Source organism: Sardina pilchardus, chromosome 3 (assembly GCF_963854185.1).
Source record: "Sardina pilchardus chromosome 3, fSarPil1.1, whole genome shotgun sequence".
NCBI lineage: Eukaryota > Metazoa > Chordata > Actinopteri > Clupeiformes > Clupeidae > Sardina > Sardina pilchardus.
This window is the reverse complement of record NC_084996.1, coordinates 13,831,782-13,856,136: the sequence shown is the minus strand read 5'-3', so window position 1 is coordinate 13,856,136 and position 24,355 is coordinate 13,831,782. Positions and strand designations below refer to the sequence as shown.

The window sequence follows — 24,355 nt, the reverse complement described above, 5'->3', positions numbered from 1 at the left end:
TATATAAACAGGAACATGAACACACAGGGACATACGGCGGTGCACTGATATTTATACACTTGTGTATGTAAATGATCACTGTGCATACAAACAAGGTGATGACAGAGAGAAAGTCAGTGTTGGAATACTGATGTACTCACCCAATTGATTATGGAGTAAGAGCAGTTTTAAAGGTTTTCAGGACGATGGGGTAATAGTATTACAATAATAAAAAAAATAAAACTGAGTCAAAAGACAGTGGTGTTGAGTCCTTAATTCTTGGTAGTAAAATCCCATTAAAATTCAGTATTAGAAAAAGTATTAAAATCAGGTTTAGTCCGATAGGAAATGATCAAAAAGTCCCAAATTACAATGGTGTTGTTTAAGCTATAGCATTTCAGTTCAATCCCCCATACAAAGAGTAATTCCTCAAGGGAAAAAAACTAAATCCAATTTTATCCTCCACGCACCACACCACAATTCATTCAAAAAGCTCTTCTGCCAAAGTCTTCAGACAGTGTGGAGGAGATGCATAAAATTCTCCTTCAAGATAAAAGGGCAATGTGAACAGAGATGGAGGTGAAGGCATGAATTTGTGACTTGCTCTTCGTAGCTGTGTATAGTACTATTGCTATGTATGACACACACAAAAACGCATACATACACACACACACAGCCACACACGCCTAGAAATTTCAAGTCCAAGTTTTTTGGTTTGTGTTAAATTGAATTACCTACTGCCCTGCACTAACAATTTCCACTTCACCACAGTTTAAGCCCCATATTGCTGAACGTTATACAGAAAATAATTCACCTGCACCACGTCATGCCACTCGTAAAATTAAGCAATAAATTCTTACAAGAATAATTAAGATATAAAATTAGAACCTTTGAGAGCAACCATGACCCTGCAGAAAACTGCTCCAGCTGTCATTTCACTTAAAATAAAGTGTGAAATGATCAGGGTTCCAACAGGAGAAATCAGCCAGAAGCATGAATAATTGTTGAATGGTAAGTGGAAAATATGGAGGGAAAAAAAAGTGAAATAAATCAATGGATGAACCGAATTTATGAGGGAGCGGGAGTGGGGGCGGGGGCTACAACAACAGCAAGGGTAGAGAGGAGCTTGAAGAGAAAAAGTGAGGGAGGATAAATGAAAAAAACTGAATCCTCTGAAAGGTAAAAGAATTGTGGTGAGCGTCTTCAGTTCGTTCTATTTGGGTGCTTGTGTGTGTGTGTTGAAGGGTGAGACGATGGATGAAGAGAAAGCGGGGAGGGAGAGAGAGATGCACGCACAGACAGGTGATCGACCAGTGGAATGAAGATGGGCTATGCGAGAAATTAGCATCAGAAACTGTGCTACAGGCTACGTTTCACAGGCATCGTTTCACAGCCAGACTGCACCGCTTCCGTTGTCAGTGTCGCAGAATTTGCCAGGAATTGTTTCTCATTATTTTGCTACTTCATTGATTCACTAGATGTTTTACAATGAGTTATTTTTGGGAATCTCATAAAGGACATCATAGCATATTATTCTTTTAAATGACAGAGAGGCAGCTGACAGACAAGGCAACAGCTAAACTTTGGATACACCATCAATAGCACAGAGGGACAAAAAAAATGACTCACTCATAAGAATGCCTCTCTGAAATGAAAAAGAGGTGCAGGGAGAGCCACTTTGTGGCTGTTTGCATGGCGCTAAAGAGGCAAAAGAGGTGTTTACAATGGCTCAATGGAGACATGGACGCTGGAGGATGAGTGGAATGTAAAAAAGGTGAGGTGATCGGAGAGAGTCATCAAACGAGCAGGTTTCAGATGGAGCCCTCCCTTCTCTGTTCAGCAGTTTAGAGTATGTTTGGTCATGTGTCATATATGCAGATAACACACACACACACATACATATGTAGGGATATAGGCACGCACACACACACACACACACACACACACACGCAGACAAGCAGACACACAGTCCGAGAGACAGACACAGAACACTGAATAACCTACCTATAAATACAACAAAGAGTCCCCCAAATTAGAGATGCATAAGATGAAGGGAGAGAAAAAAGAGGAAAAAAGGGAAAAGAAGAGGGAAAAAAAGGTGAGAAAATAGAAAGCAATCACTGAGGTTGGTGGTTTCTGTTGTTGTTCACAGAAAGGGAAAAAAAGGATTCAGTACTGTTAGTCTACTGGTGGATTTAAAAGCAGTAAAAGTTGGTGGGTGGAGGAAGTGGAAGATGCAATGAGAGCTGGGGATGGGGAAAGGTGGCTGCACAGAAGGGGAGAAGAGAAACCAGGAGGGACAGGGAGGATGGAGGAGGAAAGGGTGAATGGACGAGGGAAATAAAAAAGGGGGGAGAACGTACAAGAAATATCCCCTCTCTCTTTCCCTCCTCCTGACTGTTGCTCATAAATACAAGAAATTGTAGACAAGGTAAATGGAGAAGTAGATGGCAAGGCAGAGAACGGAGAGAGCAAGCAAATGAAAAGACAAAGCACCTCCCAACACCACGATGAGGAAGAAGAAGAACACAAAGCGAAAGAAAAACACGAATACTCCAGCGGCCTCCGTTTTTCCTTGTCTCTGTGAGCTGGGGGGGAGTGGTGGCGGTTGCCAGCAGTTCCCCCTCTCTGTCTGTCTTCCACCTTGCTTGGCTTCACCAAAAGAGGGCTTCCCATCCAAATGGAGGAGCAAAAAGGAGAAAGAAAAAGGGGGAAAAAAAGCCCACCTCTCCTGATTTCAACTATGGTATCTCACATGCCACAGCTGGGCAGGACATAGTGCCGGGTAGCATCAGTGCGGCTCTCTCTGAAAGACACACGGCTCTGCCACTCAGACTCCCTTGCCTGGTGAGGAGAGGATTCTGAACTGAGACCGCCTCTCCCTCCCATCCCAGAGAAAGGAGGGAGGTGGGTCTTCTCTCAACATTAGTATGCACTGAGAGAATGGTGGGGAGAGGAGGAGGAGGAGGAGGAGGAGGAGGCAGGGGAGAGAGCATGTGTGCAACTGTCTTTCCAGCAAATGTTGAGGAAAGTGTGAGTTCCAATGATAGAGCATGGCTCCCTCTACAGGTTACTATACAACATGGCCACGTGGAGATGGCCAGATCCCTGGGAGTCAGATTGAGACCACTGGTTTCATAATCCAATCACAAGGTGCATAATTTTGACCACTAAAATGTAATACTCTGTAAATAGTCCACTAGGCAATGAACAAGACTGCCTGAAGTGTTTGGGCTTAAGTGTTTGATTGATGTGTTCACAGTCAGGTGTTTGTTCCAAGTGGAAGACTTATGATCAAATACATTAAAGAAATATCAACTAATCAATCCTCTTAGTTTAAAAAAGAAAATGTAGAGACTCTGGCAGGCCGCCCAAGTCATATCTTGTATATCTTATACTCGTTGCTTGTATCATACGGCATAGTTGTGCCACCTTGAAATTGGGCATGATCACAGAAAGTGGTAAAATTAGGCTAGGTGGATCATCCATAAATAAAGTTAGTTAGTAACCCTTTACGTAAGGATAGTACTTGGCACAATATATACTGTCTATACAACATTGTCCACATACTTGGATGCGGGTAAAGATAAATTGAATGAAAAAATGACAAATTAATAAAAAATCATCTTAGACTAACTATGTGAAGAAAAAGTGTAAAAAGGACGACTTCTTGATTTTCCCCCACCGCAACAGCCTCTGGACTAAATAAACATTTATAGCACTTGCAATGATTGAGGCAATACCAAGAAAGTCTTTCCTTGCAAAAAAAAATAGCTTGAAAAAACTTGCACATACAAGCAAGTATTGTGTAAAGCTAATGCATAGCATTTGCAGTTATGACCAACTATTGACAGAACTGAGACTGTTCAGAGTCTACGGTCTCAGTTTATGACGCAACTCCCCTGTAAGTGAATGTTCATACCTTCACTTCATTGACAAATTTGGTTGCACATAAAACAACCATAGTTTTCACATGGAGATATGACTAATCGTGTGTGACACAATAAACAATGACAGAGTTTGGCATGAGGTATTATTGTTGTCTTTATTTAGACCTAATTCGCGACAATAACGTGATAGAACTTAATATAATATAATATATAATATAGAACTTATCTCTGACTTGAACAGATGACAGTTCTTAGGAAAAACAGCCAACTCCAGAGGAACATATGTCTTACGTGAACATGGATGTCAGTTCTTTAAAAAAAAAAACAGCCAACTCCAGAATTAAATCTTTAAACGTCAGGCAGAGCATTTTTGATTTCAACCAAAAGCTATGAAAATGACTCCCATACCAAAATCCCAGTCCAGCACTTCCCAGACACCAACATTTCTACACTCCAAAAGATGAACAAAAATGCAAGGTAGGGGTGCTCAAAACACGAGAGACCTGAACCAATGAGTGCATTTTTTTTTTTATCAACCAGGGGAGAACGAAAGAGCCACTTCAGATACAGGGTCGAGAGAAAGGCCCGAAGCGGTTGTAGATGTCCTGGGCACACACAGCAAAGAAACACTTACAGTTTGCTTGAATGGTGGTGAACCTGCAGGTCATGGGCAAAGTCTCTGCCCGGACCACTCCAATATTCTTCCAGGCCAATTGCTGAGGAGCCAGGGAGGACGTCAATGGACAGGCAAAAAGGTGATAACTGTGCACGCGTTCAAGGGCCGCTCGGTCCCCCACAGGCATGGTCCAAGTGAGCTCCAGAACCTTCTGACTGGGCAGGCTGGCTATCGTGAGCACAGGCTGACCAGGGACAGGGGTCCAGAGGGCATCACGGGGCAGCTGATCCAGGCAATGCAGTGAGGCAAGATGCGGGAGAGTGGGAGGCAGATTGAGAGCAAAGGCAGATTTCAGGTTGCCAGGCCCAGGAACCTAAGGAAGAGTAACTGGATGTAAATGATAACAAGAAGAACAGAAGAAAAAAAACTTGTTTTCTTTTCTTTTTTATCATTCCTTACCTTTATACACGTGAAAGCATCCACTGAAGCACTCCCCTCTGGTTCAATGTAGCGTTTCCCTGAAAGCAACAAGGCAACAAAAGTGACTAGAGCACGGACACAATTTCTCCAGCTATTTTTTCTCCTCCACATGATGGGCATTTCTTTTTGTGGTGGCTGTAGTCATACGACTGAACACCTGTCAACTTAACACCGTTTGCTATTCAAGCAAGAAGTGGGGGAGTGCAGTGTGTGTAAGTGCAGTAATGGCAATGTCAGAGAAGACCATCTCACCTTCACAGGAATTATTAGCACCATCAACGGCACCGGCACCGGCACTGTCACCACCATCACCACCAACTTTGCTGTCATCTCGCTCTCCTGGTGGGTGAACAGTGGGAGACATCCGAGTCCCAGCGACGGGCAGAGCAGCTAGCCCTCCAGATAACGGGGCGGCAGTGGTGGGGGACAGAACAGGCGTCCTATAACCAGGGCCAGCGTGGGGGAAACTCATGAGGGGGTAGGCATCTGGTCTCTGGGCTGCCTGGGCCGTGGCCTGGAGCAGCAGCTGAGAACCGGGAAAGGAATCACTGGCAACGGCAGCGAGAGAACTGAGAACATTCTGGGGGTTGTGGGGGTGCCGTGCAAGCGTGTCCTGTCGACACTGTCCATGTCCCTCGGGCTGGGCTGGGCAGCTGTGACTGGGAGGACACGTGACTGGCTGAGCCATGCAGGGTTGAGGCGCTGGTCTAACTGACATGGGAACGTTCCCTGGAACCGTGTCCATTGGGAGGTTTGGAGCCATGAGGTGGGAATCGAGGGCATCTGAGAGACAAGAAGGGACGGACAAGGAATGAGAGAAGGCAGGTAGGAAGAATAGTATTTTAAAAGAATTGTTATAGGTGGGGGAAAAAACATGTACTAGAGACAGAAACATATTGAATGATTAGTTTTGCAAGTATTAAGAAAAGCTAATGAGGGATTAAGGTGTCTTAATAATGTGATTAACAATTCAGTTACCACTTCCTTCCCTTCAGAGGTGCAGTACAGGGAAATTATTCCAAGCAATTCTGTGATGGCTGTTACATGCTTGGCATAGCCTGGCTAGCGCCTACCACTTCTCAAATGAGACGTGGTCTGGCAACCAGACGTTCATTTTCTCGTATTTGAAAAAATGCCCAGATCCGTTCATTGGGCGCCAGGGATGTCTATCAAATGCGTCTGTGCATAGCTCATCATGGTCTTGCTTTCCCCCCTGTTCTGTGATTGGTCCCCTATCTCAGGCAAAAATTAGGGCGGTAGTTCCCAGACTGCCTTAGCAGCGTGAATGAAATCACCGTGCAAGGCAGGATGGGAACACCCAGGCTATGCTTGGCATGTAATGAATCAAACATAGTGACACGATGTCACACTGGCAAACACAACATGGGTGCAAACCTTCAGAGTTTGTCTGGCAACTGTTCTGTTCAGCTGGCAAACCATCAGGATTCTTGGGATTACTTGCATCACTACAACTGGAAAGCCAGAGAGAAAGAGACTTGAAAACGGGCAACAACGCAACAAAGTAGACGGGCATGGCAAATAAGTAATAAAAAAGGTTAATAAAGCTACTGCATGTATGTATTACACATCAAAATATAATAATTTGCTAAATCATAACACAGTAACATGGCTTGTAATGTACAGTATTGCCACATGGAAGGTTAAATATTTTAAGCTTTTGAATCAGTAGCCTATTAATATTTATGCCCGAAAACTGTGAGAATACCCTCTCATTGAATTACTGGGAGACTCCACCATAATAACTGAAACTTGAACATTTCTTGTTTATGGTAACCTGAGTGCAATGAAACCAAGAACCTTGGAGAACAGTTCAAGCAGTTGTTGGTACATACACAGTATAGCCAAAGGGTTCCAGATTGTGTGTATGGTTCAGTACCTTCTGTAAGAGAGCAACTCTGAATCTGAATATTCAACGCTCCCCCTTGCATTTTTCCACACTTGACTTGTAATCTGCGAATCTTCTTTCGCATGTGTCTGGTCTTAGGGGAATTCTCCATCAGAGCTACTCTTGCGTGACTCTTTGGTCTCATTTCCAAGGTCACAGCCATCTAGTTTGAATGACTTGGCCTGTACTCCTCCCCTGCAAACTATGTAAATGCCCCCACACCAATATTGTTGCAGAGATGACATCTGCTCCCCCAGACAATGCTTTCTTGCCATTAACATGCTGAGTGAGTGCAGTTGTGCTGTGTTGTGGCCCATCCTGCCCTAAACACAACAGGTGTTATCATGCTGTCTGCAGAGGACTAATTAATCCCAGCCATTCCAACAGCTTGGATGAAAAGATCTCTGGCAGAATCCAGGTTTGGGGATTCTCCTATAATGAATTCCCTTAACATGCTTTATGGGAAATCAACACTTCTTGGTACCATCTGAAGTTTGCATTCATAGGACAGTTTACTTTGCCCGTTCAATGTACAGTGCACAAAGAACATACCTGGCAAGCAAGGACCTTTTCTGATTAAACCATACCTTAATTAAAGGATCTCCATTAAGTATAACTCTCAAAATGGTCCAAAAGGTGTTTTTCTGAATGAAAAATACATCAACTCAGCTATGGAAGCAATAATGTTATTATTAAGCACTACAGAGCTAGCACCGGTAAATTCTAGAGCCCAAAATTGCAAACAGTGAACTAGCTAGGGGCGGCGAGCCAAAAGCTTTTAAAAATAGCTCGTTTTTAACCAGTAATATTGCTCAAAACAGCGCCAAACCTTGTCAGTACCTTGCTCTGGATCTCTACACATTAAACGAAGCACCAACAATTTAGTTCACGAAACCGAAGTTTATTACAGAAGATTGTTAAGAACACTTACCACTTCTCCCTTTACCAGCTCCTCCCGTAGTAAAAGTCCATATAAGGCAATTATGTGAAGTGGATCTTAACTTTCCTTTGAAAATCCAGTTGAATCCAGTGTTCTTAACAGTCTTCTGTTTTAACCTCTGGGTTCGCAAACTATTATTTTTTTCAGACAACTATTATTTCATTCAGAAAAACACCTTTTGGTCCATTTTCACCGGAGTTACACTTTAAGCTTATTGTATTGATTTATGTTAATGATTTTTAGGAATATTTGGTATTGTGTCTAAAGCAACTTACACTGTCATCAATAAAAATTACATTGACACTCATGAACAGGGTATAGAGGAAAATCCTACGGCCTAGAAATACTAATATTACTAAAAGCATTTGACAGAACAATAACAATAACCATAAAGTATACAAACCACAACTCTGTAAGGAAAAACAAGGTGAAGAAGTCTTTAGACGCTTTTGAAGATCCCAAAGCTATCACTAGAATGAGGAGCATTAGGTAAATCATCCTATGACCAAGGAATCACAGAAGAAAGGAGTCTTGACTGTGACCCCTTAGTGTTGACGGCTGATACAGCACACAATCATCAGAGGGCCACTGTGGGTGAGGGGGGACAGAGGGCCAGTACAAGGTGCAGATCCGGTAAGTGTCCTATAGGTCAGATTGAGGGATTTTAATTCAATTCTGGGTGGTATAGAAAGCCAATGAGCAGTAATTAACAGAGGAATTGCATGTGTCTTCTTTGTGTAAACAAAGACCAGATGGGCCACTGCATCAGGTAGTCAATGCATCAGGTCATGACCTGCATAAGATGTTGTCTGGCATATTGTGTTAGACGAGGTCTGATTTTCCAAATATTGTATGAGCTAACACTTTGTGACTGAGGCTACATGCACAGAGAAATGCACATTGGGGCTGTAAAAACAGCTAGCTTAATTATTGTACAAATTATCACTTTAGAGGAGACTTCAATTCATGGACAAACAATGATGTCTCAGATCTTTTGACCTAAAACGCATCTGGGATATTTCATGAAATAAAAGACTGTTTCTCAAATCTTAGGTTTAGAACCCTTCATTCACTTCTGACGTACAGCAAACGCATCTTTGTTGTAAAAGTTTTAAATGCAGTTGTTGTTTACTCAATTCCAAAGAAAGTGCAGCCATTGTTGTTGGTGTTGAATAATGCATAATATGAATATGAATGCAGACTAAATAAACGCAGAGTGTGGACTTTTTATTCACTTCGCATAATATTTTGGCTAGCCTGGTTTCAATATGGTCGGAATGGAGCAATTTGAAGCACTTTTTTTGTATGAAAATGGATCATAAATCAGTCGTTATAATAGCCAGGGAGCAGAATCTAAGTTATGGGCAGAAGGTTACTTCTCAGAAATAATCCCTGCAGCCGGAGCAACAAACCTTGGTCCTTGGGTAGGTGTGGAAGCAGTGGCTGGAGTGGATGGAGATTTAGGCTCCTGAAAAGCAGAAAAACATATTAATTTAACCGAAGCATACACTGTTGCTGTTGTGGCAAGATAGGTAGTAATAGTAGTAGTAGTAGTAATAGCAGTAGTAGTAGCCATTACCGTAGCAGGAGTAGCATCAACCATAGACACACTCCCGGAGATCAACTCCTCTTTAGGCATTTGGAGCTGTCTGGCTAGCCTTCGTATCTGTGTCTAAAAAAATGAATTAAAAAGATGCAGATTAATTAAAAACGTACAGTTAAGCCCAAAATTATTAGCCCCCCTGAAATTTTGGAACATTACTCTAAAATTCTCCCTAAATGTTTCATCCCTGATCAAATTTTCAAAATCAAACATTCGCCAGTGTTATTATGTAGAATCTGGTGCATTTTGGAGTGTTAATATATTATTAGGAACGCTTAATCTCAAATTGTGTGAAAAGTGGAGTGGTCAAAATGAATAGCCCCCATGTGATTTTTTTGCTTTTAAACACACACGACCAACCTGTCACCTTTCAAGCCACACCTTTGCAGTTAGTTAATGTCCAGACAACACCTGAACACCCAACCAGCATTGATTGTTTACCTAAAGACTTCAAGAAACAGGCCTACAGGCACTTGAACACCTGACTGAGAGGGGACTGCCTTTAGAGGCATTCTGAAGATAAAGGAAATCTGTCTGGACCTCAGAAAGAACATCATTGAGGCCTATAATATGGAGAAAGGCTATACTGTAATCTCTAGATGCTTCACAGTCTGTAGAACAGCCGTGCAAGGCATCATTACAAAGCACAAAGAGTTCCAAGTTTGTGCATAACAAACCTAAGTGTGGATGAAAATGCTAAATATCTCAATCTAGAGAGAAAAATCATCAGGGATGTTAGCAAGCAACCCTGCACATCTGCCAAAATGATAGTTGCTGACCTTGAGACCTCTGGGGTTAAAGTCTTGAGGAAGACAGTAGCGAGGGATTTTTATTGTGGAGGCCTCCAAGGTCATCGGCTGAGAAAAAAAACATTACTCCAAAAGGGGCGCTTCAAAGTCAGACTGAACTTTGCCCATGCACATTTAAAAGCTAAAAATGAGTTTTGGAAAACTGTCCTTTGGTCTGATGACGTTAAACTGGAGCTGTTTGGGCACATGGATGTTGCCTATGTTTGGCGAAAAAAGGGAAGGCCTACAACCATAAAAATACAGTTCCCACAGTGAAGCATGGTGGTAGGAGCATCATGTTATGGGGCTGTGTTGCTGTCTCAGGCACAGGGAGCCTTGTTTGGGTGCATGGGATCATGAAAAAGAAAGATTATGCTGACCTTTTGAGGGATAACATCAAGACACCTGCTCTTAGTCTAGGCTTAGGTCGCCACCAGGTCCTTCAGCATGATAATAACCCAAGGCATAGTGAAAAGTGGTCTAAAACGCCCTAAAGGATACCAAAATCAAGGTGCTGGAATAGCCTACACAGAGACCAGACCTCAGCCCCATTGAGAATCTGTGGCACGTGCTTAAAGCAAGAGTCCATACAAGAAAACCATGCCGTTTGGACGAGCTGGAGCTAAAGAGTGCTTAAGAGATATGTGCCAATCTAGTAAAAGACTATTCAAAGAAGTTGTTGTCATTTGAAGCAAAGAAAGGCTACACTATTGACTATAAATGGTCTGGGGGCTAATAATTTTGAACATGTCAATTCTTGCTTTTCTTGTCACAAATCAGAGCATGAGTAAATAATGATCATCAAACTTTGTGGGCATACTGTCTTTGCGCTTCTGTAATCATATAAACTAGGCACATTTTTGGAAATGGTCATTTTCATGTATAAACAAAGGATTATGTCTGAATTCATAAGGGGGGCTAATAATTTTGGGCTTAACTGTAATCCTTGGATACAAAATACATGTGCATGTGTGTTTGTATACAGAGGCAAAGGCACTCTCCCAACCTGTTCTTTAATGGTCCTTTCAATCTTCATCATCCTGCCACGAAGCTCTTGAAGATTTTTCTCAAACACAGTGAAGTGCTCTGTCACTACAAGCTGAACCACCTGTATAAATGCAAGATCACAACAGAGATGGTAGAGAGACTTTCACTTCGACTGTTGTAAAAAGAAATGGCTGATCTTTAATACTGCCCATTATCAGCAACCATTCATCCAATGTTCCAAAGCCACATTCTATTTACTAATCAGATATAATTTTAAATGGCCAAGAAAACATTGGAGAACCGTTTTGCAATTACAGTAAGCGCACAATGTAATCTGGAAACTGCTGCCCTGATTAAACAACAATTCAACTGATCTCAGCTGGCATTCTGGTAGTGTATCCATGTCACATTGCCATTTTGCATAACTGTTCAGTAATAACAATCCTGTGCTTTTTTTGTAGGTACCACTGTTTTATAGAGTGTCTCTAAGACATTTCAATCATACAATAACCAGCCGAGTTGTACTATCCTCCTTCACCATGGGCAGACATACCTTCTCCAAACGCATCCATCGTTCGTTTGCAGTCCCACAGATCTTCATTTCCAATGTAGTCTCTAACAGATCACTCTCCTGCTTGGCACGTTCTGTTCCATGGCCCCCAGTGTCATGCACATCCTTGTTGGGTGCCATCACCTCTGACGACACTGTGCTTGGCTGTTTGATGGGCGCAATTCTGAATTTCTTAAGCGTTTCAATTTTCACCAGCAGTGCAGAGTATGCACTTTCTTCCTCTGTTTCCACTGTGACTGACTGGTCTTCATTTGAGAAATGAGGTGCGGATGACAGAACGTCTGCAACAATCATTGGCTCCTCTGTCGCTATCTGATCATCATATGTGTGCAATAATGGAACAGTTGATGGTATTTGAGGATTATTACTGACTGAATCTGTAGATTGGTTACTTGGTGTGGCTTCAGGTGTGTTTGCTGAACATTCATTTACAGGTGACCAAATCTTTTCAGAGGGTTTTGAGACTGGATAAGGTGTGAAGCCAGAGTAGACCTTGCGCAGGTGGTTCAGATGATGCCTGTTAAATCCCATTGTTTTTTTAGCTCTTGGAATTTCTTTATTCAGTTCTCTTGGGTCCATCATTCCGACTAGACAAAACAATAAGAACGTGACAGAGAAGTGAGGGAAGTGATTTTGTTGCACTGACAGCTTTATTTTAAGAAAAAATAAACCTGGTCCGGAACTGCTACTTTACAGAAAACTTTTACTAGGCTACTCGGGTACAAGTTCAAGTCTCCTAAACGTAACTTGAATGTCGTCTAGGAAAAGCTGCTGCATAGCAAGGGTGGTGTCGCTAATGTGATCGCCAAAAAGTACTAGCCCACAGACGATTTAGGATGAGATAAGCCTACTAGCAAAAATGCTACGATTGGAATATCTACAGCAATGTGAGGCGCAAAAGATAAGGTTGTTGTTGTAGTAGGCTACTTAATACTCATTCAGACAGACAGACACTTAACTCACAAGGCACTCAGTTAGCAAGGTTAAAAGTTTTACCAAGACCATGCGTTTGCAGAAACCTAGCACTTCAGTATTGTGAGCGTATAAGACTTACGAGAGCGCACTTCACAGCCAAGACCTGCAAGTAAGCAAATAGTTTTCTCTGATATGACTAAGATTTCCTCTCCTGACATGTGTTATTTACGGTAGACAAGCAGGGAGGCACATATCGCCGCTTCGTGGCCTGGAGTATAAATCCTTGAATCACAGGGGCCTGGATCAACCTGGATTTCCCTCCAAGCATGCAGTAGCCTAATGTTGTGTTTTCATCTATTCATGGGTTTAAACAGGTCCCTTTCCACAGGTGTATTAATCAAGCACCACGCAGCCTTCATTCCTAATCAAGGTGCTTGATTTTATACATGTGTAAACTGATGAAACCCATGTGTTACTGTCTATGGTTTTAATGCAGTAGGCCCAGAGCCATAGATAGAGAGAGTTGCGACACTCTTTGAAGTCGCCGCCGCGCCGTCACGTGGTTCATGTACGCTACAACAGTTCTAACCAGCCCTGGCGCTGCCATGTTATTTCTATGGGATAGACAGCAATGATCACGAGAAACATCGAAACATTCCAAACACGAGTTCAATTTGAAGTGCTATAACGTTGGTTAGCATGTTTACATTAGTGCCCATGACATATCGCAAGTTTGCTCTGCAAACATCGTTCTGAAATAGTCTATTCTGTGGTAGCTGACACTGCCATTTAGCCTACCTCTCGGCATCAGCTCCATTCCTGGTTCCGTGATTTGCCTGTTTGTCGTCATGCATAATAAACTTACATTGTTGAAATGTATGTATTTTGTATCCAATGTTACCGTGGGTATTTGAGATGTTCAGTGATCCTCTCCAGTTATTTTGATGAGAAGGTGGCCACCCTAACTATATAGGCCTACACACCCACAGCCTTCACAATTTTAGGAGTAAGCCATGAACATCTATAATATATGGCAACCAGTAACAGGTTATACGTTAAAAGTTAGATCAATGCAGTCAATCAGTTAATTTGTTTTTTTTGAGGAATAGCCTAAATATGGCCACCACACAGCCTTAGTAATATTTTCAGATTAAGCCATAAACATATGAAAATACATTAACAAAGAACGATAAATAACAGCCAAAATGTTAAAAGTGTGTATGTTAAAGTTAAGTTTGTTCAACAGTTCGTTCAGGACACCCACTGTTTCGATAACATTGTAACTCAATACGCAATCATCTGTTTCAAGAAAGCACTTAGAACAGCATAAAAAGGATGACTGATACATTTTGAGTTTTCAATACATTTGTTTATTACATTTTCAATGTGTGGAACAAGTAGGCTATGTTTTAACAACATCAAGAACAGGAATACACACAGAAAAGGCTTAAGGGAGATATGGTGAGACTGCAATATAAAAAGGAGGGTTAACACCCATTTATATTTTCAAAGACATTCTGAAAAACATTTCAGATTCCCAAATCTGAACAACCGTACCGTGTGTACAACTAAAGACATTAATGTGCAAAGGATGCTGGACATGCACACCTACAGTACAAGAAGGTTAACTGAGGAAGATGTAGCACATTTGGCTGGAGGTGTGACAGGAGGTGTTGGAGATGCTGAGGTTGGAAGGGTCCCTTCGTTTGGACCTAAACCATAAAAAATGACCTTCTCTGATCATTTCAGTCAATACTACACACCCGTCTTGTCCTCTGCATCCTTGGTCCTAGGCAAGAACAGGCACAGTGGAAAATGGAGAGAGCAGGTAAAAGTCAGTGTATACTTGGTAAAATACATTCACAGATGCCACATCAAGGTATTAGCATAAACAAAAGCAAAAGGCCAGCAAGAGTTTTACATACACGGCTGACCCCTTCAAGGTTGGTTGGGGGTGCCACACCTTATAACTTTTATAACACCAATGATTCCCAACAATATCTTTCATGGTTATTTTGAGAATAAAAAGCTGACAGGCTATAAGAAATCACTGCACTTTAGCCATTGCATTCATCAACACAAGGAGACTTTTCTTATTGTAATAAGAACAATACTGAGGGTAATCAGTAACTGACTTTGTGAGGAATGCCAGCATGCTGTACAGACAACAATTGGGATTGATTACAGTAGGCCTATACCCACTACAGCTAACTAGACTAGGCTACATCATTGCAAACATTGTTCTTATTCTATGGATGGACCTAATTCTACCCTTAAAGCATCATTAACCTACACTTTTCAGTTATCCATACAAGGTAAAAAAAAAGAAAGAAAATTATTATAGCCTACTTACAAGGACCACTTAATTGAAGACAATGTCTTGTCACATCACTTTCAGCATCTGCAAGATAGTCATTGCAATCAAAATTATTCCATCAAATACATCGACCTGCTGTGGTGATATAGACCTCAGAAATGTACATTCAATGTAGAATAATATTGACTGCAACCTGACATCCAACAGCAGTTGAAACAAAAATAAGTACTGCACTGTACACGCGCCCCTATCCCAAGCTCTAGTCTCGTGCCACTGTCCCGACTCCCGAGTTGGAACAGTAGTGGCACTAGGGGCAGGACTGGACAGTTAGGCAAGTGACACACGCACGGCAGGAGAGTATAGTACAGTTTTTGCTTCTACAGCTCCCCTGGCCTGAAGTTCATAATTGAAATTTCTGTTGTGAAGAGATGTACCCGAGTTCATATCATGCTCTCTGATCACAAGTTTAGCTTCAGGTTCACTTCATAGTGCCATGAAACATTCCATCTAGCAAGCTAACAAGCTAGATCAGGTCTAAATGAAATGTCATCCCATTAATTAGTTCCACTGTTCATCTGAAGAACAACTTAATCACAAACTCGTTGATAACGAGCACATCTGATGCCATTGCATGCATTAAGATCACGTTACTGTTCCCCCTTCATTGCATTTCGAATGTGCGTGAGCTGACTAGCTAACATTAGCTAACGCCATCAGGTTCAGCAAATAGGATTATAAATGTCATACAAACTCCTTGATAACCCCATATATTATCTAACGTTGCTCTACTACAGTAGCGTAACCAAGTGTGATATGTCTGACATTCCATAGGAACATTACATTTAAGATAGCCTCCCTCCACGTCTAAGGTTAGCTTGGTAGGCTAACGTAACGTTATGCTCTGAAATTTCGGTCATAACTAAGATACAAAAATAACAGTTAAACGAGCAGCACAAACAACTCGAATAACACTACGAGTACATACTGGTACAGTTGATATAGGAAATATATAACAATTTCAAAAAAGGTCGTGCTTTCGTTTACTTACCGCTGACAAAGTTAGGCAGACACCAATGGAAGTGAATGAGGCAAACTCCGCGAATGTCACTGTAAGAACTGTTGAGCTCTCCATAACGCGGAAGTAGCCTGAAAAAACGTCCGCCATTGTTTCCTATGGAGGTCTATGGGAGTGTCGCCACTCTGTTATATCTACCGCTCTGAGTAGGCCTATAGAGATCGCTAAGACATGTGACCAAAGTCATCAAAACACAAAGAATTATGGGTAGGTTTGGCTCGCCTGATGCCAGCCCATGTAAACTAGTGGGTCTGGGTCTATGATCTGGCATGATAGCCTAATAATGATAACAAGCATCTATTTCAAGTCTTATGTTATGAAATAAACATGAAACAAAACGTACCAATACCTGCATAGTGACCAGCTACGTGCAGAGTTATAGCTGACGTTATGTGTAGCACTATCGATATCTGCTAGTCCAGCTGACAGTGACACTGTACATTATTTTTGCTTAATGATGGTTTATTTACTATTCATAACTATAACCATAGTCATGTCAATATGACACGTTTATTTATCCATTGAAGTCCAGTCTGATTCTGACACTGGCACAAGATGTTCCTCACGTCAAGCCATAGAACGCCTCAAACAGCGTTAACATTTGTGATGAACGATTCCGGGTATTCTTTTCGAACATTGCAGGCCTAGCTGCAGTCAGACCTGCCTACCTCGCCATAATAGGTCGATTTGATTGGCTAATTAGTCAGATGTAGCCATCAATCAACCCGAATCCAAATATATGATTTCTAATGGTTGCTTAGGTACCGTAAACGCAGTGATTCCTTGTGAAGGCCTGATGCGGGCCTTAACAAGGGAACTCATGGGATTGGATGAAAATATATCGCACACTCTCGCTATTTGTTCAGACAGTCTGTCAATCAAATCACATGGCCGACAGCGGTAGGAGTCGAGAACGATCGGGGAAGGAGAAGCAGGAGCAAATAATAAAAGTGTTTTGTGTTTTGTGGGTTGATTTTTGGGGTGAGATTTGGATGTACTCTCTCTACTTTTGGATGTAAGTCTCTGCAGACTCTTGCTAGGGATCCTAATGAGAAGTATGTTACAGTAGTCCAGTCTGGAGGAGACAAAGGCATGAGACAGCTTTTCGGCATCTGAGAGAGAATGGGGTGGAGTTTGGAAATGTTACGGAGGTGGTAGAAGGTCTTGCAGAGGTCCTTGCATGGGCTTCAAAGGTGAGCTGGGAGTCCATTTTTACACCAAGAGTTGTGACTGTTGATGAGAGGGGGATGTTTGAGCCAGAAAAGGTGATGCTGGTTATGGATGATGATTTGGTTTGCTGAGGGGTGGCAACCAGGATGGCTGTTTAGTTGGAGGAAGGTGTGCTCCATCCATACCTTTATCTCCTCCAGACAGGAGATGAGTTGTTTTGATGGGGATGACTGTGAGGATGGGGTTGCAGCTGTGGCATTTACATAGAGCTGTGTCTCATCAGCATAGCAGCAGAATGATTTTTTTTGCTGACTGATGATTTGGCCAAGGGTGAAATAGAGGATGAAGAGATTGGGGCCAAGGGCTGAACCCTGGGGGACGCCACAGGTGACTGTGTGTGGATTTGATCTGGAGTGACCCAGGGACCCAGGGACCCAGTATTCTGTCCGGTTTGTGAGGTATGTTTTGAACCAACTGAGAGCAGTGTCATTGAGTCCAGTCGTACGGTGGAGCCAGTTTAAAACGATGTCATGGTCAAAAGTATCAAATGCAACAGAAAGGTCCAGGAGGATGAGAAGGAAGGGAGAGCCACCATCAGATGAGATAAGGAGGTCATTTTTGATTCTGATGAGGGCAGTCTGTGCTGTGGGCAGAGCAGAAACCGGACTGAAATTAAAAGAGTTGGTGGTCTTGAAGGTGGGTGGCAACTGCTTTCTCAAGCACTTTCGATATGAAGGGAAGATTGGAGGTGGGCCAGTACTTGGACAGGTCTTCTGGATCAAGAGTGGGTTTGTTGAGCAATGGTGATTATGGCATATTTTTAAGGCAGGAGGAACATGACCAGTTTGGAGGGAATGATTTATAATAGCGGTGGTCAGGTGGGTAAGGACAGTGATATGGGTTTTCACCAGGGAGGTTGGGAGAGGGTCCAGGGGACAGGTGGAGGATTTCATCTTCCTGATGATGTTCTGCACTTCTTCAGATGAAACCTCAGGAAAGCAGTTTAGGGGTTGGGAGATGTAGGAGGAACAGATGGGAGGACCCAGAAAGGGCAGAGTGAATATGTGCAATTTTTTTTTTAAATCCATTAATTTATTTTACTGCTCTTCTGTAGTGGCAGTAAGCGTGTGTGTGTGTGTGTGTGTGTGTGGTGGGGGGGGGGTGGTTTCAGAAGGTGATTGACAGTGGAGTAAAGCTGCTTGGAATTTCCTGGACTGTTTCTGATGCCATCGGAGTAAAACTGTGATCATACATCTTCGAGGGACTATGAATATTTGAGTTGTTGCTCCCGGTAGTTTGTGGACAGTGCGGCCAGGGGCTTTGAAATGCCGCTTCAAGGACCTGTCCTGCTGCCTTCATTTTACAAAGCTCATTTGTGAACCATGGAGCTGGGCAGGTGAAGGTGACTATTCTGATTGTAACAGGGGCATGGAGGTCCAGGAGGCTGCTCAGATGGCTGATGTTGAATGTCTGCTGCCAAGAGTTCTGGGTTTATGTTTGTTAGGTTTCTGAAACATATATTCTGCTTAGTCTTGGAGAGGCTGGATGGGGATTGCAGATCCATAGAAATGGCCTTGTGATCAGACACACCTAGATCATACACCTGCAGGTTGGTGAGAGTTTGTAATGACCAGGTCCAAGGTGTGTTCCCTGGTGTGTGTGGGGACATCAACAAATTGTTTAAAATTAAATTTTTAACCCCATGTTGAGTTCCACGGCACTGAAGTCACCAGTGTGCCCTGGTTGTGTAATGACGTTCCCTTTATTAACCAAAACCTTCCTTTACACATTAAACTGAACTCTGACAGAAAAGGTGGCCATCTTGAAAATGGTGGCCATCTTGAATTTTTGAGTGGCATACACTTTTTTTCCATGAGAATGTTCATTGAAGAAGGTTTGTACCAATCTTGATGATAGCATCATCCTTTCATAAATTGATGTAAGGATTTTTAAGAGAAATGGCGGCCATCTTGAAAAATAGTCACGGCCATCTTGATTTTTTTGAGGGACAAGCACCGTTCTCCATAAAATATAATTTTTCACAAAATGTTATGTGTTCATCACAGTTTGAACGATCGACATAATGAGCATTTGACAGAAATAGCGGCCATCTTGAAAAAATGGCCGCCATTTTTAATTTTTGAGTGGCCAGCGCCTTTTTTCCAAAAAGTGACCCTTAGAGAGTATCTGTGCCAAATTTCATGCTTCTATACCAAAGTGAACAATTCTCTTGAAATATGCAATTAATCTGCTCCACTAGTAGGCCTATTAGAATTTCAGGTGGTTGCCATATTCGGTTAACATCGCCTGATGATGCTAAACAAATCATAACCTTCTATGTTTATTCATTTTATTTGTGAAGGACCACAGTTTAAACACAAGCTAAATGTTGCCATTTGATGTAGGCTATTGTACCAAAGTTAACCTTGGGCTAATTTACATATTGAAGTCCATGGCATGTCATCCTTACTGACCCTTGAAGGTAAGAGACAAAAGTGTTCCTGTTGTCTGGAAAATCTTCCCAATATTAAGACACAAGAACCACAAACAAGTAGTATATTTTTCATTAACTACTCTGGCGCCAAGAGGAGAGACATAGAGAGGAAGTGCTTTACCTCTCCGAAACAGTCTCTGAGCTCTTGGACACAAGAAAGTTATTTTATTTAACAAACCAGATCAAAACACATGAGAATGACCTTCAGTCAGGAGCTCCATCCTAACTCCCTAAATTCTTCCTCTCGCTCATGCCCAGTTTCTTATCAGCAGGTGCATTCTGTTAGCCTAGAAATCTAGACGCACCCTAGCGGCCAAAAATATTTTTGCCTGGCGGGATTGTCTAGGGTCGCACCGTTGAGGACAAGCCTGTGCCAGGCTCGAGTTCAGCCTTGCCAATCAGAACGCTCTATCTGTGTACGGAGTCCTTGAGCCCGCCTTAGCTCACCTTCGGCTTCCGATAAGACGCCAGGGGGCTGGACCATGCGTCCTCGTTCGACGAGTTGGGTTTGAGACCGTATCCGCAAATATTTCCCCATTCAGTGCACAATATTTTTTTCATGATGATAAACTTTGGTCATTGCCTTGCCGTAGTTCGAGCTCTGATTGACTGACAGCAATAACCAATCCATCAGTCCTTTGTGCCTAAATCTCACCAACCATAGAAGGCATCACGCAATATAAACAAATCAGAAGCAACGTAAGGCGGGTCTTGGCGCCTCTAACTTGTCTTTCAAACACAACAGCGCCGACTCCGATAATTAGATTTTAAACGCTCTACCTGCTAGTTTTTGTTCACTGTTGATTCGCTGTTTCTCCTTGATTTTCCAAGTTAACGTTAAGGCTGCTAAGTCTATCATTGTCCTATACCTGTTGTGTAACATTTATTTGCCTCTTTCTTGATAAGTTCACACTTTGAGTGTGACAGTCAAAAAAAATGTCGCCAAAAACAAAAGATGGATGAGGCTAACGAAGCGCGCTCGTTTGAATTGGCTTTGGAAGAGCTACTGTGTGTTCACACCGCCGGCGACTTGAGCTTCCAAAGATTCCGGAAGTCATTCATTTTCAATGGAAGCCGGCTTCTCTCAGCTGCCAGCAGCGACCAATCCGTCGGCGTCGCGTTTTGGGCGTCTTGAGCGACTAGAGAAAGTTGAAAGTGGTTTAACTTTATGGTAATGAGCTATGACGCGGTTCAGCGACCAAACGACTTTCAACGAACATAGAATGCTACTACGTCAGAGCGGCCAAAGGATCCAAGCTGATCCCAGCTTCCCACAGCGTCCTTTACTGGGCGTCCTGAGCGATTTTGGAAGCTCAAGTCGCCGGCGGTGTGAACACACAGTTAGACTTGGGCTTTTCTTTGAGGTTTGAGCAGATCATTCGATTTAAAGAAGGATAGGCTATTTGCCGTTTTGCCGACCGGCTACGATTGGTCACAAATGCTGGCCTATTACTTGCAGAGGCAGTTTGAAAGACAACTGTTCATCCCACCCACAGGCTTCAACTCTGTGAATGGTCCGACCCCAGACTATACATTTCTGTGTAGTTTGGCTTGCCAGGCTAGCATTCTGTAGCTTTGTGAGGCCTCTATGTTTCTGTGAATAACAACTTTGAACACACATATTTGAAACTGTGGATTATAACTTTTACGCACACAAGTGAAGTTAGTAATGATAATATATAAATGTCTTTGTCACTTCACCTAATTAGTAAGTAAGTATTTCGGTTGATTTAAATATAGCACTTTTTTTTTTCTCAAAGCACACCTTTAAGTGCCCACAAAGGCCCAGGACAGTCTGTCCTGCAATCATTTTCCTGTCAATCTGCACTATCCTGTCTAAATAACGCCTACAAATCCTATATGGTCTTTTTAGCTAAATACAACCTCAGAGAGTTGCAATGACTAACGTGAGAAAGTGCACCACATGGCGAAAGGCTTTGCAAGGGATCTCTGATGTTTAATGCTGAGAGACTAATCTTGTGCAAAAAAAGGCGTTAGATGGGATGGTCAGAAACTGTGATCAATCAAGGAGACATTGGGTGCCTCTCAACATCACTCCTCGATCCTCGATGCTCGAACATCAAGGGGCGCTCACACTGATCTATAACTAACACTGCCCCATCATCCTTTATCTAGATCAGTGAGGACGAGGATCGAGGAAAGAAGGGAGGGTGTATAAAAGACCAAATGAGAGGCACCCAGTGAGTGAATGGTTGGGATTTGTTTATTTTATAGACAATATAAGCACATAATTTGTGCATATTATTTTTCTGGCTATCCCCATACTCATGGATTTATAGAAAGATGTACAGTGGTGCAAAGCTCTGACCAAGGTCATTTTTGTCATTTTTGTCATTTTTCATTAGCACAATGCTGTAACCTTTGTTTTCTTTATCACAGTGTCTGTCAACATTAAAAACCTTGAAACATGCCCACACTCTCCTGCAATAGACCCCCTCCATGCACAGTACTGTGTAACTTAGTATAGTTTTGAAATAGCTATGCCACAGAGAAAATGTGCTGCCTAAGATGATGACATTTTTGTGGTTGGCTATGTTACAGCAATCCAGACACCTCTCATTTATATTTAGGCTATACATGTAGGCGATTTTATCCAAAATCGACTTACAAGAATATAACATTTAGGCAACAGAGCTACAGCTAATAGAATATTTAGGCTAGAGTGCAAAGGAATTGCCACTGCATTCATCAATAGGCTACTAGAGGATGGAAATGCCTATTTAGTCAAAGTGTGGTATAGTGGAGGAAGAGGAGGGAAAAGAGGGAGGAGGCAGAGAGAAGATCAGATGTGTGAGGCAGACGCATGAAAGAAGTTTGTAAGTCCAACAGATTCTTCATCTTCCTCTATGAAGCCTGGGGAGAACCAAGACGAATCTGTTAGCAATAGAGATTAGAGAAGTGGTCTGGTGTTAACCAAGCCTTTCTCCATGATCATTGTGAAATTGTAAGTTAGACAATTACCTGTTGTAATATTATTAGATGATAAATAATCTACTATAATCGAGTTATTTTTGTATTTGGCAGTGAAAATATTTTGTGCCAAGAGTGAATAATGATTATTCATTATTCATAAATTATATTAATACATCCATTTAAACGGTTGCAATGTCAATCATGAAAATAGGTCAAATGTTTTGGTTGGATAAGGAAAAGGTCTCTTCAAGTTGTACTGTATAACCGACCAAAGGATGTAGGCCTACATCCTATTAATAAATAAACATTTCAAAACATTACAAAGGAAAAATAGGATTTTTTAAAGGCACTTCTGTACTTTAAAGTAAAAATCTAACTTAGCAACTTTCACTTGCATTGGAGTAATATTTAAGATTAACACTTAGTAAAGTTGTGTGCTTCGTCCACCTCTGCTGTCAAGTCCCACCAGAGTAGGCTACAGTGCGTCCCTGTCTGTCTTAAAACAGAGATAGAAAATAAAACTCAGACACTACTCTTCCAACAGTTAATTCAGCCAAGTTCAAATTGAACTGTATTGAAAAATTCACTTCAAGATGGTCTATCGCATTTGCATTAAAAGAATCAAATGTGGTTAAAAGTAGCAACTTCATGCTCACATTTAAATAAGAGAATAGAGTAAAAGTCACAAGTTCCCAAACATATTAATGCTTAAGTACAGATTCTCAAAAAACATACAGTAAATTGGTTACTGTCCACCTCTGCTTGGCAGATCGTTCCACCATCGGGGACCACAAATGAAAAAAGTCTAGATTGCCCTGCGTCTGGGACCGGCAGTGCCACACGGTGGCCAACGTAGTGGCCGAGGGGTAACAAACCAGATGGAGTGACGTGTTTCTGTTTATATATGTTTTCTTTTTTGAATAGTATTCAACTGCAGGCTAATTGGCAATTCTAGCATTTTGATGCCTGGAACATCTCAGAAATTTCTGAAATGTTGAACCTTCATGCATGCAATAACCTGTAGTCTTGTAATTAAAAACCGGCTCAGCAGCATAGGTTACTTACAGTTACTGGCCGGGTTTCCCAAAATAGTTAAGAAGCTCTTAAGTGCTAAGAACTTCTTAGGAGCGTTGTAAGAATGTTCTAAGAACGCTCCTAAGAAGTTCTTAGGACTTAAGAGCTTCTTAACGATTTTGGGAAACCCGGCCACTGACAGTTACACAAGTATTCACACAACCAAGTATGGTGAGACAAAATAAAACGTGGTGCATTTCTAAGCAGGTAAGAGGGATAACTATATTGTGTGGCGGAATAACACTTGGGAGCACTTCGACTCGGCGCAGTAATATCATAACTCTTGCACTTTCAGTAGCTTAACGTAGTTTAATATGAAAAACAGTGAAGTGTTCCTTTAAACACATCCATGACTGCCGGTAGCACAGCAGGTGTGATAATAGATGATCGGATAGGATTCAAAGGGCATGTTGTTGGATTACTTCCCTGAAGCATCAATATCATACTGCTACACTGCTATAAGGGAACATTTTACATAGGAGTATAGCCAGCGTCGGCATCAAGGGGGGCGCCTTGGGGGTCCAGGCCCCCCCAAACAGGTCACTGTGCCCCCCCAGAGTGCTCGCTAGATATTTTGCAGTAAGAGTAGGCAAATTCAACTCTACTAGTGATGAGT

The 24,355-nt window shown here is 42.1% G+C and overlaps 1 protein-coding gene and 1 long non-coding RNA gene across 2 annotated transcripts; both read right to left on the bottom strand.

Annotated features, from left to right (window-relative positions):
- Nucleotides 1–4,007: 4,007 nt before the first annotated feature.
- On the bottom strand, nt 4,008–12,892 carry LOC134076775 (activating transcription factor 7-interacting protein 1-like). The gene is made up of 9 exons (XM_062531988.1): nt 12,815–12,892; nt 11,743–12,347; nt 11,209–11,310; nt 9,391–9,483; nt 9,224–9,279; nt 6,361–6,437; nt 5,218–5,748; nt 4,945–5,003; nt 4,008–4,858 (listed from the first exon to the last, which is right to left on the bottom strand). Exons 2-9 carry the CDS (start codon nt 12,340–12,342, stop codon nt 4,430–4,432), a joined length of 1,947 nt encoding a protein of 648 aa, XP_062387972.1. The 5' UTR covers nt 12,343–12,347; nt 12,815–12,892; the 3' UTR covers nt 4,008–4,429.
- A 1,054-nt stretch (nt 12,893–13,946) lies between these two features.
- LOC134076119 (uncharacterized) lies at nt 13,947–16,100 on the bottom strand. Its single transcript, XR_009938541.1, has 3 exons — nt 16,041–16,100; nt 15,029–15,076; nt 13,947–14,464 (listed from the first exon to the last, which is right to left on the bottom strand). It is a non-coding gene; the product is annotated as an uncharacterized LOC134076119 (long non-coding RNA).
- Between the last annotated feature and the right edge of the window lie 8,255 nt (nt 16,101–24,355).